Source organism: Cotesia glomerata, linkage group LG8 (assembly GCF_020080835.1).
Source record: "Cotesia glomerata isolate CgM1 linkage group LG8, MPM_Cglom_v2.3, whole genome shotgun sequence".
Classification (NCBI taxonomy): Eukaryota; Metazoa; Arthropoda; class Insecta; order Hymenoptera; family Braconidae; genus Cotesia; species Cotesia glomerata.
The window spans coordinates 3,064,835-3,082,840 of record NC_058165.1 but is presented as its reverse complement, the minus strand read 5'-3'; the positions used below and the strand labels follow the sequence as shown (position 1 = coordinate 3,082,840).

At 26.0% G+C, this 18,006-nt stretch overlaps 1 protein-coding gene across 3 annotated transcripts in view; it reads left to right on the top strand.

Moving 5' to 3' along the window:
- Positions 1–17,716, top strand: part of LOC123270306 (ecdysone receptor-like) — a 189,051-nt gene extending 171,335 nt beyond the window's left edge. For 2 of the 3 annotated variants that reach the window (XM_044736303.1, XM_044736304.1), the window contains 4 exons: positions 4,664–5,037; positions 12,161–12,412; positions 14,195–14,570; positions 17,345–17,716. In XM_044736303.1, the coding sequence (XP_044592238.1) occupies positions 4,664–5,037; positions 12,161–12,412; positions 14,195–14,570; positions 17,345–17,589 (1,247 nt within the window). In that variant the 3' untranslated portion in view covers positions 17,590–17,716. The remainder of the gene's footprint in view (positions 1–4,663; positions 5,038–12,160; positions 12,413–14,194; positions 14,571–17,344) is intronic. The other variant, XM_044736305.1, reaches the window with a different exon arrangement.
- Positions 17,717–18,006: the final 290 nt, after the last annotated feature.

Sequence of the window (18,006 nt, the reverse complement as noted above, 5' to 3'; positions counted from 1 at the left end):
TGTCTTTAAAAATGTCAATAATTAACAAATGACGTTGTATCTTATCAAATAACGATATTTTCAAAAATACAAGCTCATTCCGATGTTATACTCGTCGAGACCTTTCATATGAATACCAACATGTATTTTTTATATATTTTATATATTTCACAAATATCATATATATCAAATATACAAAATATACCAAAAAGTCATGTGGGTACTCAAATGAAAGCTCTTAATGAGTACAACATCAAGATGAGCTTATATCTTCAAGAATGTCAATAAAAGTTTTCTAGATTCAAGAAAAAACAATTTTTGTTGAAAATTGTTTTGTCCTAATTTTTAAAAATAAATTCTTTTCCTTCATTATAATTAAAAATATCGATAAATCTTCAAAAGCTATTTTATTAATAATTCACAATTATCTTTAGCTACACAGTGATTGCAGGTTGATAGTTTGTATTATTACCGTGTTTGTACTTCCCGTACATACATCGCATATTATATAACAACCAGCAAACAGGTAGCTGATAATATAAACAGATATAGATATGAATAAAAAACAATGTATCTAATTATTGTTAAGTAAATTAGGTTAAATCAATCAAGGCCGTACTTTGTTTCTCTTGTTGCGTAGTTTATTGTGTCATTAGTACAGTGTGTAGGTTGTAATATATCTGCATTGATCAGTTAAGTTACCTTGCAACGCCTACGGAATATTTCAATGCATCGTAGGAAGCAATAATAATAATAATAATAATAATAAAATATATTATTAAAAATTCTATACAATATAATTTTAATTTTTAAAATACAAACCAATCATAATATGAGTAATGATTTTGCTTAAATTCCCATTGATTTTTCACGTCACGCTTCTAAGATATGACACGTACTTCCTTCCTTAAGTTGAGGTTAATATGTTGATTTATTTTTTTACGCTTGTATTCGTTTTATGATTGACCTTATGTGGCAATAAACTTATAAAATCTTTTGGCTGTATAGTAATTTGTCCCACATCTAGCAAGCCAATCGGTGACTGGACAGCCTTCAGCCATTTTGGTCCACGTCATTGTAAGTGAGGTCACTAAATATTTAACCATACGTTATTATTAATAATTATTAATATTAATGATCATAATCATTATGATGACAATCAGAATTTTTATTTTTTTTTTTTTTTATGAAAATAAAAATTTTTTATCGTGTGTTGTGAAATAAGTATCTTGATTATCTGACGAGTGAAACTTAAATATAAATAAAATTAAAGCTTAATCGATGGATTATATTGAGAAACACTGGCCTCCATTCCCATAAATGGTACATTTTAAAAGCGACTGGATTATATGGGTAGAGGAAACAAATAGCAGTGAGATTTTTTTTTATTGCTTATTGTTGGTTATAAATAGTGTGGGAAAATTTTTTAAATGCATATATAGATGAATATCTTTGAAAGGTGCCTGGATTATTTATATTATTAAGAGAGTAAGCGAAATTTTGTAGCCAGTGTATTTATATGATAAAATGAGTTTTTATGGTTAAATTTGGTATCGTTGGAAAAGTCTTGACCTGGAGTTGTGAATTTACATGGTTTCATATCATTCTCACCAATAGTAAATTTATTATGATGTATTTAGGCTGCATTCGAAAATTTTCACTCTAGGTACATAATTAAGAAATGACCTTGTATCTTGTGAAATATTGACATTTTTAAAGATATAAGCTCATCCTGATGTTACACTCATCAAGACCTTTCATTTGAGTACCCACATGCATTTTAATATATTTTTCATATATACATATATATATATATATATATATATATATATATATAATATATATAAATATATGAAAAATTGATATGGGTACTCAAATAAAAGATCTCAATGAGTATAACATCGAAATGAGTTTATATCTTCAAAAATGGCAATTATTAAGAAATGACCATGTATCTTGTGAAATATTGACATTTTTAAAGATATAAGCTCATCCTGATGTTACACTCATCAAGACCTTTCATTTGAGTACCCACATGCATTTTAATATATTTTTCATATATACATATATATATATATAATATATATAAATATATGAAAAATTGATATGGGTACTCAAATAAAAGATCTCAATGAGTATAACATCGAAATGAGTTTATATCTTCAAAAATGGCAATTATTAAGAAATGACCTTGTATCTTGTGAAATATTGACATTTTTAAAGATATAAGCTCATCTTGAAGTTACACTCATCAAGAGCTTTCATTTGAGTACCCACATCAATTTTTCATATATTTATATATATTATATATATGTATACATGAAAAGTATATAAAAATGCATGTGGGTACTCAAATAAAAGATCTCAATGAGTGTAACATCGAAATGAGTTTATATCTTCAAAAATGGCAATTATTAAGAAATGACCTTGTATCTTGTGAAATATTGACATTTTTAAAGAAATAAGCTCATCCCGATGTTATATTCATCGAGACCTTTCATTTGAATACCCAAATCATTTTCTCATATATTTATATATATTATATATATGTATATATGAAAAATATATGAAAATGCATGTGGGTACTCAAATGAAAGCTCTTGATGAGTGTAACATCGAGATGAGCTTATATTTTTAAAAACGTCAATATTTAAGAAAGTACAGTGCAATTTAACGAAAGTTATTATTTAATAAAGCAAAATTGTCTTCAATATTTAAGTCATAATTTGCATCCAAATTTCATGGATTTTTTTCTAAAAAAATCCTCTTGTACAGATAACTAATTTTTCATCAATATTAATCTATATAAATCTTTAGAATAACAAAGTACCTTCGAGAGAGGCCGCTTTGAGCGCCATCTAGCGACGAGGTCCCAAAATTTCAAGGTATTAACGCGCCAAATTACGAAAATTTTTACAAAAGCTCAAAAAATTTTTAATAAAATTTCTTGAAAATTTTAACAAGATTAAGAAAAAAAACATTTTTATAAAAAATTGAAAGAAAATATTTTAAATAATATTAATTTCAAGTTAAGAAAAAAAAATCTAAAATATAAATTGATTAATTAATCTTGATGTAAAATTTCTTTAAAAATAATTTAAAAAAGTTAACGAAAAATTGAGAAAAAAAAATGTTAACAATTAGTAATATAAAAGCTGTAAATGTAAATTATAAAATGTAACCTCGAGTTATTACATTAATATTAAATATTATTAATAAAAATATATATAAGCAAGCAATTGTTGGCAACTTTTGCTAGTCGCTGTTGCTTGAGGGAATTTCCCAGCTATTACCGATATTACTTAGCGTGTCGGCCACGTTACACAGGTTCTAGTAACCTATACGTGGCAACGTCGTCACGTGTGTCTCTATTAACTCTTTCATCTGTGGAAACTCGTTGGGTGGAACGTAGAAGTCACGGTCGGTGAAAGTACAAGAGCTACGGCATCACTGCCTTTTATTCCAAACAACATATCTCTATACATACATACATACCTTTACCTTTTTTATTATTATTCATCCTTATTAATATTTATGCTATTTGCTACATTCATCTACACACACATCGAGTTTTTATTTTAATTTAATTAATGCATTGTAAATAATTATTCAAGAGAACAGGTGAAAAAATATTAAATTTACTTTTCTGAATTCTTAATAATACTTTCAAGAAAATTTATATTATGAAAAAAAATAAGAAATGTTTTGTTCTTGGGAAAGTCACATGATTAAATTGGTTTTTTTTAGTGAAATTTAGTGTCATTTCAAACGTCTCGAATCTGCGCCTTTTCAAGGTTTCATTTCATTCTTAGCGATGGTCAATTTATTATGATATTTAGGCTACATTCGAAAATTTATCTCTAGGTACATAAATAAAAAATTACCTTGTATCTTGTGAAATATTGACATTTTTAATGATATAAGCTCATCCTGACATTACACTCATCAAGACCTTTCATTTGAGTACCCACATCAATTTTTCATATATTTTATATATTTATATATATCAAAAATACCATATATATGAAATATATAAAAAATGGCATGTGGGTACCCAAATGAAAGCTCTGGATGAGTGTAACATCAGAATAAGCTTATATCTTTAAAAATATCAATAATTAAGGAATGACCTTGTATTTTGTCAACTATTGATATTTTTAAAGATATAAGCTCATCTCGATGTTATATTCATCAAGAGCTTTCATTTGAGTACCCACATCAATTTTTCATAAATCTTATATATTTATATATATCACAAATACCATATATATAAAATATATAAAAAATGGCATGTGGGTACTCAAATGAAAGCTCTGGATGAGTGTAACATCAGAATAAGCTTATATCTTTAAAAATAACAATAATTAAGAAATTACCTGGTATTTAGTCAACTAACGATATTTTTAAAGATATAAACTCACTCCGACATTACACTCATCGGGACCTTTTATTTGAGTACCCACATCAATTTTTTATATATTTTATATATTTATATATTTCACAAATACTATATATATAAAATATATAAAAAATAGCATGTGGGTATTCAAATGAAAGCTCTTGATAAGTGTAACATCGGGATGAGCTTATTAAAAAAAATTCAAAATTATTTATTTTTAAAGGTTAAAAATTTTTTGTTTTTTAAGAACAAAATCTTACAAATTTTTCCAATTTTCTGTTACAGGCAGGGATGATCTATCACCCCCCAGTTCGTTGAACGGGTACAGCGCAGACAGTTGTGATGCGAAAAAGAAAAAAGGCCCGACTCCACGACAACAAGAAGAACTTTGTTTAGTTTGTGGTGACAGGGCGTCTGGTTATCATTATAATGCACTTACATGTGAAGGTTGTAAAGGATTTTTCAGAAGAAGTATTACTAAAAATGCCGTTTATCAGTGCAAGTATGGTAATAATTGTGAAATTGACATGTATATGCGACGTAAATGCCAGGAGTGTCGACTGAAAAAGTGTTTGGCCGTTGGTATGCGACCTGAATGTGTTGTACCAGAAAATCAATGTGTTATTAAACGTAAAGAGAAAAAGGCCCAAAAGGTAGGGGTAAGAATATATCGTTTTTTTTTTTTTTTTCATTATCAATTCAGTTCGAGAAAATCTTTAAGAAATTATCTTATCATTGGAATTGTGGCTTAAATTTCGTAAAAAATCATTAAGAATTTCGTAAAAAATCATTATCAAAAATTTGAACTTAAAATTTTGAAGTAAATATTAGAGATATCAAAAAATTGTAAAAGAGGCATTCCATAGCGACTGGTGGGACATTTGACTCTATAATTTCATCAATAATAAGCTATAATTATGTGACTGAAACTTATACTATAGTCAAATTTATCTTACAATATAGAAGAATAACTAATTAACAACATCTCTTCGTCAAAAACCTCCATTACTTTTTAAGTTTCTCGTAATTATCATTTGACTGAGTGTGACTGGTGGGACTAAGAACAAATCCTTCTCTCTTACCAAAGGTATACTTAAAGTCCAATTTCAGTTCGACCACTAAACTTTTAAAAAATACTTCCCTCTCAATACAAAATTAATCCTACAAAAAAGACCATTCGGCAGCCGAAATGGAAGTAGATTTCATCATGAATAGAAAAAAATATAACAAAGATTGTATACAGAACTAGGGCTTTTAACTTATATGCAATCGACAAAAATATATATCGACGGACAAATACTAAAACCAGTGCAATAGCAAATTTCATAATTGGCATAGGGGAATGGGGCATAATTTTGAGACTACACATATGACATGGTACTCACATTGAAGCTTATTTAAAGAGCTTTCGGATGCAATTTACAGAATTGCAATAAGTTATCCCATTCAAAAGTTATTCGAGTTCGAAAGTGAAGAAATATGAATTTTTATGATTTTCAAAATTTTGAAATCCTGGTATTTCTAAATTACTTGACCGATTAAGCTCATCTTCGAACTTGACTTTGGTATTTATCTGTAGAATAAGTATGTTGAGTTTGGTAGAGATCCGTTGTAAATTGGCGACGCTATCGTCCTGACAAGCCGCGTTATATCCCATATATATAAAAATATATATATATATATATATATATATATATATATATATATATATATATATATATATATATATATATAAATACATACATATATAAACTTTTGAACCATATGCATTTTCTGAATTCGCTTGACGAGCTGAGTCGAAATATAGCAAAATTTTTCAAAAGTTCCGTCATGAGGACCAATGCAATAGTTAGATTTCTATGAAATCTACTAAAAATGGAATATTATGAAGAATTAGACTGATTACCTACGAAGAAACAATTAAAAAAAATTTGTTTTTATTGTGACTGGTGGGACAGGCATTTGTGACTGGTGGGACAAGTACAAAATTAAATGTCTACATCAAGTTGTTTATTAAAAAGACTGTTATATCATTTCAACCTTAGAAACATTATTGTTTATATATTTAACTATAAATTATTTAGGATAATTAAAAAAAAACTAATTAAAAAAGACAAATAAAGGATTTAGTATGCTGACAACACGATCTTGATAAACTTAGGTGTTAATTAATAACGAACATAAACAAAATTTGTTCTTGAAACTATAATAATAAATATGTTAGTTAATAACAAACATAAAATAAATTTGTTCTTAAAACTATTAAAACAACATTTGACTCGGATACAAGTTAATACAGCTGAAAAGTTACTAGGAGAGAAAAATCGATTTTCTTATTGATAAAAAAATTTTCTTTACAAATTAGTAAAATATAGACTTTTAATAATAAATTAGGACTAAATTATAATGAATTAGAGTAATTTTTAAATTTCAGTCATTTTCCCATTTCGCATGGAATGCCCCAAAGATTAAAAATTTCAAAGAAAATTTATTTAAGATTTTCTCGAGCTTATTTTGTCTACATTCATTTTATACTTCTCATAGATAAGTTACTTACAAAAAGACCCCATTCCATTAGAAGTATATCTTCCTTAATAGCTTAATTGATTCAAGATAAAAAAAAAACAAAATTTAAGTAGAGGAAAATCTATGTTGGTAACAGCCAACAAATATTTTGTTGAGATTCGTATCACCGTATAGTATGCACCGATCAGAACAGGTTTAAAGCCAGTTGGTTACTTTTTTATAGATAAGTTTCATCAAGAGCTGACAGGTATAAATTATAAATACCTATAATGAACAACATCAATTTTTTCATGGTTATTTTTTAAATAAAATTTAATGTACATTTTCTTACAAGAGAAGAATATATTTTTTTTTTCTAATAATGGAGGATCAGACATTTATTAATGACTTGCATCTATTTGAGCCGTAGGGTTTCAGTGGGGTTATAATATATTTATACTGTATTATTTATGTTATTATTCAATTCGTTAGGGGATCGCCCATTTGATTTTTTTTTTTTTCATTTCATTGAAAGCTAGATTTAATTATTAACTTGAAATTGAAACTGTTTCGACACTTTATGAATCTTTTATTTCTTCGATCAATTTTTTTACTTTGAATGTTTAAAAGAAAAAAAAAATGAACGAGTTTTTTAAATTTAAATTTTTTTTTTCTAATCTAAAATACTTCTATTGTAATTTTTAAAGATATAAGCTAATTTCCGTAATACACTCTTCGAGACCTTTCATTTGAGTACCCACATCAATTTTTCATATATTTTATATATTTGATATATATGATATTTGTGATATATATAAAATATATGAAAATTCATGTGGGTACTCAAATGAAAAATCAAAATGAGCTTAAATCTAAAAAAATATTAGTTGACGAGATACAATGTAATTGTTTAATTGTTGACATTTTTGAAGATATAAGCTCATTCCGACGTTACACTTATCGAGACCTTTCATTTGAGTACCCACATCAATTTTTCATATATTTGATATATTTGATATATATGATATTTATGATATATATAAAATATATGAAAATTCATGTGGGTACTCAAATGAAAGGTCTCAATGAAAAATCAAAATGAGCTTAAATCTAAAAAAATATCATTAGTTGACGAGATACAATGTAATTGTTTAATTATTAACATTTTTGGAGATATAAGCTCATTCCGATGTTACACTTATCGAGATCTTTTATTTGAGTACCCACATCAATTTTTCATATATTTTATATATTTGATATATATGATATTTATGATATATATAAAATATATGAAAATTCATGTGGGGACTCAAATGAAAGGTCTCGATGAGAGTAACATCAGAATGAGCTTATATCTCAAAATATATCATTAGTTGACAAGATATAATGTAATTGCGTAATTAATGACATTTTTGAAAATATAAGTTCATTTCGGTAATACACTCATCGAGACTTTTCATTTGAGTACCCACATGAATTTTCATATATTATATATATATATATATATATATATATATATATATATATATATATATATATATATATACATATATATATATATATATATATATATATATATATATATATATATAATATATGAAAATTCATGTGGGTACTCAAATGAAAGGTCTTGATGAGTATAACATCAGAATGAGCTTAAATCTTTAAAAACATCATTAGTTGACAAAATATAATCTAATTGCTTAATTATTGACATTTTTGAAGATAATCTCATTCCGATGTTACACTCATCGAAACCTTTCATTTGAGTACCCACATGAATTTTCCATATATTTTATATATTTGATAAATCGATACTGCCATTCTAATACGTAGTATCCCGCAAAATTTGACATATTGACTTTTTTTGAAAAATAGAATTACAACAATATTATGCAAGTCATATTAAAAATTTAGAAGTAAAATAGTTTGATAACTATTTTTAAATAAATATTTTCATCCGCTGAATCCCATTTAATCAATGTTAAAAATGAACTGTTTTCACCGTCTGTTGTAAAATTTACTAAATGTGGGATACGACGTATCAGAATGGCAGTATCGATATATGATATCTGAGATAAATATAAAATATATGAAAATTCATGTGGGTACTCAAATGAAAGGTTTCAATGAGAGTAATATCAGAATGAGCTTATATCTCCAAAAATTTCAATAAAAGTCTTCTGGATTTAAAATTGTTTGAAATTCTCAATAAATTAATTTGTTACTACAACATTGCTTATTTTTTTCAATATAGTTTTTTACGGAAAAATTTATAAATTACATATTTCAAAATTAAACCAAAAAAACTGAAAGCCTGCGTTCTATTTAAAAATTTTTCCTACCATTAACTTTATCTGTGTTCACGGAAACTGATACTTGAAAATAATCTATGATATACAAATATTGTATAAAAGTAAAAGCGCCATCAGTCATAAGGTTCATGAGTCACGAATAGAATACAGTCAACGCTTTCTGTATTTGACTCGCCCGTACAGGACCATCCTCTGTATTTGACTCGTCCTTGTCCATAAGAGCTGTGTAAAATCGTCAAATACAGAGAAAGAATGTGGTCAAATACAGAGAGCGGTCAAATACAGAGAGGTCCAATACAGAGAGCGTTGACTGTAGAAGAAAGTAATCGTTCCGGTATTTTTTTCGAGCTATTGTACTCGTAGGAACACTCAAACTATTTATGTATTTCTAAATTAGTATATTATGTCAATAATCTAATATAATATAATATTCCAATCAAATCATTGACGTCCTTAATGATCGTAACATAAAAATTAAAGAAAAATAAATTTTTCAGAATTTTTCTAAGTTTAAAATTTCTTCGTGTTAATTTTTTATGGTATTAATTTTGCATAAATTTTTAGTAAATTCAATATTTTGACTTGAAATTGGAAAAAAACAAAAAAGAAAGACTTTTGTATTTTTTATTGAGATATTCTTTGTTTATTGTTTCCCCAATAGAAAACAGTGGTGTTTTTTTTTAGACCCTAACGGAAAATAAACACAAAGTGGGGATTAGTTCTACGCCCTTGAATTTTTAAGACGAATAATTTCGAGCACATAATAATAATAATAATAATAATAATCGATATTTATTCTCAAGCATCATTATTATTATTATTATTATTATTATTATTATTATTATTATTATTATTAGAGCATTTTAAATTTTAATAGAAATAATAATAATAATAATAATAATAATAATAATAATAATAATAATAATAATAATAATCGATATTTATTCTCAAGCATCATTATTATTATTATTATTATTATTTTTATTATTATTATTAGAGCATTTTAAATTTTAATAGAAATAATAATAATAATAATAATAATAATAATAATAATAATAATAATAATAATAATAATAATAATAATAATAATAATGTTTGAGAATAAATATCGATTATTATTATTATTATTATTATTATTATTATAGAATTTTAAATTTTAATAGAAATAATAATAATAATAATAATAATAATAATAATAAAGCTCCGAACTTATTCTCAAAAATTATCATTATCATCATTATTATTTAACAATTTGGAACTTTTATAACTATAATAATAATAATCTTTATTTATTAGCAATTTGCTATTTAATTTTTACCTTTAAAAATATAATAATATAATATTAAAATTATAAAAATATAATAATAATAATTCAATTAATATACAAATGTATATTATTAAATAAACATTTGTGTATTAAAGTAACTCCAGGTACTTTTTTTTACCGTTTATTAAAAAATAAGCGTCATTCTATTCTAAATTCTATAGTCTATAAAAACTGGTTATAAGTTTATTATTTGAAAGGTCGCTTTTCTCCCTCTAATGCCTAATATAACCTAAACTACACTATACACTGTTTTTCCGAAAGTAGGAGTGAAACAGAAATAAAAAATAAAATAGAACGCACATTGCTTCTAAACAGATTGTACGTTACTCCATTTGTTTTTTTTAATTATTACGTTTCATCTCAAATGTTTTTTCTGTGAGAAGTAAAAAATGTCGGTGGAACAAAAAGTAAGCTTTTAGAAAATTATCTATTATTTTGAACCAAATGTCGCAATTATTAACTTACAACAATCAAAAATAACAGTTTAAATTAGAGTTTGTTTGCTATATCAATATGCACTTAAAATTCTTTCACAATGTAAACATACAATACATTTATTGCAAATTTTTCAATTATTATTGTCTTCTTTTTTCTTAAATACAAATTTGAAAAAAAATTTTTACAATTTAAATAAATAAATTATGTGTTTCAAAATATGATTCAAAAAATTTGTCAATTTAGATAAAATTAAAAATTTTTTTTCTAAATTTAACCTTGAAGTCAATTTTTACACTTGAATCAAATAAGCCTTAAAAAATCCCAAAAATAAAATTTTATTTATTTATTTTTTTACAAAATATGACAAAAAAAAATTTTTTTTTTTTAATTTTTACAAACGAAATTTTTTTTTTTATTTTTTTCTAATAATTTTTTTATTAAGAAAAAATTTCTTTGTTAATTTTTTCCAATCAAAATATTTTTTTGTAATAATTTCTTTAATAAAAAAAATTTTTTTTATTTTTAAATTTCGGCTCAATTTTCATTCATAATTTTTATTTTTTTTTATAAACTCTTGTATCATTATTTCAAAAATTAAGTAAGAAATAAAAAAAAATTTATTTTTATTTTTCCTGTTATTTAAAAATTTATCCAAATTTTAATTAAGAGTCTCAAAAATTATCCAAAAAAAATCACCTTAATTTTAAAAAAATTTTTTATCAACCAAAATAATTTTTTAAAAATATTTCGAACGTCATATTAATTATTTCCTATAAAATTTTTAATCAGAAACTAATTTCAACACAAAATTAATGACAACAGTAATTAATAAAATCAATTGTAGTTTAATAATTATTAATTACCAAATAATGAATGATAACCGATAAAAAAAAAAAATAACTACAGTAGTTATAAAAAATGCCGGTCGTGGCGTTTATTAATCATTATTATCTCATTATTATCTATTAAGTCAACAGTTAACAGCTTACTAGACAAAAATGGTAATAATATTTTATATGACAGTTATCATTTTTTGGTTAAGTATTTAAAGTCGAGTGATGCCACGCAGTAAAAACCAGTTAAAATTAATCTAGAGTTTTAGAAAAAATTAAAAAAAAAAATTATTTCTGTGTAAATTAACACTTTGTAAAAAAAATTTAGTAATTGATAAATTAATTTTTGAATTTTTTATTCCAGGAAAAAGATAAACCAAATAGTACAACGATGAATGGCTCGCCAGGTAATTTAAATATCGATCAAATGGGCGTTAAAATAGAACCTACGGAAACAGAATGTTTGACAATGCCTGGTAGCACCATTGGATTGTCATCGAGTTGGCCGAACGATGTGAAAGCACCTAGTCCTGAGCAAGAAGAATTAATAAGCAGCCTTGTTTTCTTCCAAGGAGAATTTGAGCATCCTAATGAGGAAGAGATTAAAAAGATCACGGTTAGTTTTATCATTAGTTTACTAATTAGCTATTTACATATTATATTTATTGCCTTGAAAGAAAATTACTATGAAAAAAGATGAGTAATTTTTTAATGTAAGCTCATCTTGGTATTATACTCATCGAGACCTTTCATTTGAGTACCCACATGACTTTTTCATATATTTTATATATTTGATATATATAATATTTGTGATGTATATAAAATATATGAAAAATTCGTGTGGGTACTCAAATGAAAGGTCTCAATGAGTGTAATATCGAGATGAGCTTATATTTTAAAGAACATCATTAGTTGACAAGATATAAAGTCATTTGTTAATTATTGATATTTTTTGAGATATAAGCTCATCTCGAGATTGTACTCATCGAGACCTTTTATTTGAGTACCCACATGATTTTTTCATATATTTTATATATTTGATATATATGATATTTGTGATATATATAAAATATATAAAAAATTCGTGTGGGTACTCAAATGAAAGGTCTTGATTAGTGTAATATCGAGATGAGCTTATATCTTATAAAATATCATTAGTTGACAAAATACAATGTTATTTGTTAATTATTAAAATTTTTTAAGATATAGGGTCATGTGGGGCAAGAGTGCGCAGTGGGTAAGAGTACGCAAACCCATTCATTTGAGTTCCTAATACATGGGATTGCGCACTCTTACCCGCTGCGCACATTTGCCCCACATGACTCTAAGCTCATTATGATGTTACATTCATCGAGACCTTTCATTTGAGTACCCACATGACATTTTTCATATATTTTATATACATGGTATTTGTGAAATATATATAATATATCAAATATACTAAAAAGTCAAGTGGGTACTTAAATGAAAGGTCTTAATGAGTATGATATAAAGATGAGTTTATATTTTAAAAAACATCATTAGTTAACAAAATACAATGTAATTTGTTAATTATTAACATTTTCGTAAATATAAGTCCATTCTGATGTTATACTCATCAAGACCTTTCATTTGAGTACCCACATGATTTTTTCATATATTTTATATATTTGATATATATGATATTTATGATATATATAAAATATATGAAAAATGCATGTGGGTACTCAAATAAAAGGTCTTGATTAGTGTAATATCGAGATGAGCTTATATTTTAAAAAACATCAGTAGCTGATGAAATACAATGTCATTTGTTAAATATTGACATTTTTTAAGATATAAGCTCATTACGATACTACATTCATCAAGACCTTTCATTTGAGTACCCACATGCATTTTGATATATATTTATATATATAGAATATATAATATATATTAATATATAAAATATATGAATAATTCAAGTGGGTACTCAAATGAAAGGTCTTAATGAATGTAACATCGAGATGAGCTTGTATCTTAAAAAATTTCATTAGTTGACAAGGTACAATGTCATTTGTTAATTATTGACATTTTTCAAGATATAAGCTCATCTTGATATTATACTCATCAAGACCTTTCATTTGAATACCCACATGGCATTTTTCATGTATTTTATATATATCATATATATCAAATATATAAAATATATGAAAAATTGATGTGGGTACTCAAATGAAAGGTCTCAATGAGTATAATATCAAGGTGAGCTTATATCTTACAAAATATCATTAGTGGACAATATACAATGTCAGTTGTTAATTCAACCAAGAAATAAAATTGTTTAAATTTTTAAACAAATTAATTTATTGTCACAACATTGCTCATTTTTTTCTCAATCTGATTGTTTATATTAATTAATATTTTTCTGTACTTGCAGTATCATCCAACAGAAAGCGAAGATCCCAGTGACTTGAGGTTCAGGCATATAACAGAAATCACAATATTAACAGTACAACTGATTGTTGAGTTCGCCAAGAGGTTAACCGGGTTTGATAAACTTCTTCGAGAAGATCAGATTGCGCTATTAAAAGCATGTTCCAGTGAAGTTATGATGTTGAGAATGGCGAGGAAGTATGACGTTGAAACAGACAGTATCGTGTTCGCGAACAATCAACCCTACACACGTGAGAGCTACAGTCTCGCTGGTATGGGTGAAACTGTCGAAGATTTGCTACGTTTCTGTCGGCATATGTATAATATGAAAGTTAATAATGCCGAGTATGCTTTACTCACGGCCATCGTTATTTTTTCTGGTAATTATTACGTCTTATTATTTATTATTTAAAATAAAAAAATATTTAAGTATAATCTTTTAATAAAAAAAAAAAAAATGTTTTTTATGATTTTTTTTTTTTAAATCAATATTTTCGCTGTAATTTTAAAAATAAGATTCATATAACTATAAAAAAATTTTATCCTTTAATTATAAATCTTAATTTTATAATTAAGGTAAATGCACCAATTATTGACCCATTAAGGTTTTCTTTTTTTGTGCTAAGCTATAAAAAATTTATTAACTTATTAAAAACAATTTGTAATGGATTTTATTAAAGTTAAATACTTAATTGATAATTATATTAATTTTGTTATTCAAGTGTCAAAATACTAAAATCACCAATTATTGACCGTATTAGCTTTTGACGGATCCAATAGTTGACTGGTCTAAAAATATTTTTTCAAAGCTGTAATCACTGCACAATAATTTGCACAATTTTTTATCATGATGACTAAATGGCATATTTTGTTTTTTTAAAACACTTAGAAAAAAAAATCCTTGTAAAATAATAATTAATTAATTTTTATATACATTGGTCAACTAATTTGTGATCGGTCAACAACTGGTGCATTAACCATTCTTGAATAATTTTGAACAGCTTGATTTTCTTAATTTTTGAAAAATTCTTAGCTTAAAAAAATTTTTTTTAATTTAAATAAATTTCACTTTATTAAAAAAAAAAAAATTAGAAAAACGGTAGACCCTGAAGGCCATCCGTGCAACTTCCCGCTAATTCCATACCTAGGTGCATAGAACTGCACTAATGACGTTTTTGAGCTAATCGAGCTCAAAAATACAATTTATGTGTTATTTTGAGCTCTTCGAGCTCAAAAGTCTGATAGAAGTATCATAGAACAATATTTTTTAAATTTTCAAACCGCACTAACTTTTAAATGAATCAACCGATTTTCACGCAGTTGGCAGTATTTGACGCAATTTTTTTAGTTTCATGAAGAATCTTCAAGTTTGAATTGATAAAACTAGGAAATTTGGAGTAATTCCAAAAAAAACACTTTTTTTGGTTTTTTTTCATTCATGATATTTCTTGAACGAATTGACCAATTTTGACCGGCTTGACGGCGATCGACGTAATTTTTTCATGCTAATAGCTGATTAGTTTTTGAAATCGATCAGTGCACCCGTTTAAAAGTTATTCCAAATAAATAATAGTTTAAAAAAACTAAAAACACGCTTTTTATAGAAAACCAAACTAAAAAATAGAAAATAAATTTAAATTAAGAATAGTGTTAAAAATTTCAATAAATATAAATTAATAATAGTGTAAATAAAAAAAATGTATTTTATTTTAAAAAAAGCGTGGGGTGCATGGTGTCAATAGTTATAAATATTTTATTGACAGATATGAGTAGAGTGATTATCATTTTGATAATATCTTAAAAAGCACCCCACGCTTTTTTTAAAATAAAATACATTTTTTTTATTTACACTATTATTAATTTATATTTATTGAAATTTTTAACACTATTCTTAATTTAAATTTATTTTCTATTTTTTAGTTTGGTTTTCTATAAAAAGCGTGTTTTTAGTTTTTTTAAACTATTATTTATTTTTTACTTTTTAGTTTGGTTTATTTATAAAAGCGTGATTTTTTAGTTTTTTTAAACTATTATTTGTTGATTATCAAAAATATTCAGGCGCGCAAATTACCCACGGAGAGTTACATACTGACATACTGACATACTGACATACAAGTGAAGCTAATAAAAAATAATTATTTATAAATATTATAAATACGGGGAATCAGAGTTCGATTTCGGAGAGCGAGCCTGAGAAACGGCTACCAGAACCAAGGAAGGCCGCAGGCGCGCAGATTACCCACGGAGAGTTACTGACATACTGACAAACTGACATACAAACTGACATATAAGTGAAGCTAATATAAAGCGTGTAAAAATGTCGGAGTTATGTTAAAAAAAAAACACTTGTTTCCAAATATTTTATCGAGGATATCTCTCGAACCAATGAACCGATTTCCACGTTTTTGGCGGCGATCGACGCGGTTTTTTAAGCTCTGAAATTATTCTATATCATCAAAAACGATCCGAGAAGAAATGACGAAGTTATTTCAAAAAAACACTTTTTTCGGTTTTCTTTCGTTCACGATATCTCTCGAACGAATCAACCGATTTTGACCGGATTAGCGACGATCGGCGTGGTTTTTCAAGCTTAAAGGCGGATTAGTTTTTGAAGTTGATCGATAAAGCCGTTTAAAAGTTATTCCAAAAAAACCACTTTCAAAAATGATTTTTTTTCTTATTTTTTTTGAGATTTTTCAAAATTTCTCAAAATCTATCGGTCCGAATCGGTTCAAATTCTCAGGAAATCTAAGTTTGAGGGAACTCTTTAGAACGCCGTTTGGTACGTTCCGATCGGTTCAGTCGTTCAAAAGTTATAAGCGAGTCTCATAGTCACACACACACACACACACACACACATACATACAGACAGTGACAACCTCGCGGGGATAGTCAGGGAAGCTTCCTGTGATTTTCAAGCGTCGAGATCTGATGAAAACTCGATTTTTGCAAAACGGGGTGAAAACAATAACTTCCCGATTTTTGAAAATCTTTAATTTTCTTAGCGGGAAGTTAAAAAAGGAACTTTTAAAAAATATTTTCTTGGTTCAAACATTTTTCTCTTCTTTATAAAAATAATTTTTAGAATTTTTTTATAGATAAAAATTAAAAAAAAAAATAAAGTTACTAATAAAAATTTTTTAATTAAAAACAGATCGGCCAAACTTACTAGAAGCCTGGAAGGTAGAACAAATCCAAGAAGTGTACCTAAACGCATTGAAAGCCTACGTGGACAACCGACGCAGGCCAAACTCAACGATGATATTCGCCAAGCTGCTGTCAGTTCTAACCGAGTTGAGGACACTCGGTAACCAGAACAGCGAAATGTGCTTCAGTTTGAAGCTGAAGAACAAAAAGCTACCTCCCTTCCTTGCTGAGATCTGGGACGTGATGCCCTAGTTTATTTCAACTCATCGTCAGCCAATGCTGCTATACCTAGAGTCGTCGGCTCAGCAAATCATACACAAATTTGCTTTGCAATTTATTAATATCACTACTATTAATTTTACTATTATTATTATTATTATTACTATTATTAAAAATACTACTATAATTACAATAATTATTATTAATATTCAATAGACGGCGGCGTGAGTGACTCTTTTACTAGTGCACCACTGTGTCACTGTCTCAACGTATTAAATTAATTATTTTTTTTTTTTTACATACTTTAATCATGTTAAACATTAATATTAAAAAAAAAAAATAATTCTTTAAAAAAATATTATTATTATTATTATTATTATTATCATTATTATTATTATTGTTTAGCTGCTTCAATTTGAATAATTACAATTATAACAACAACAACAACAA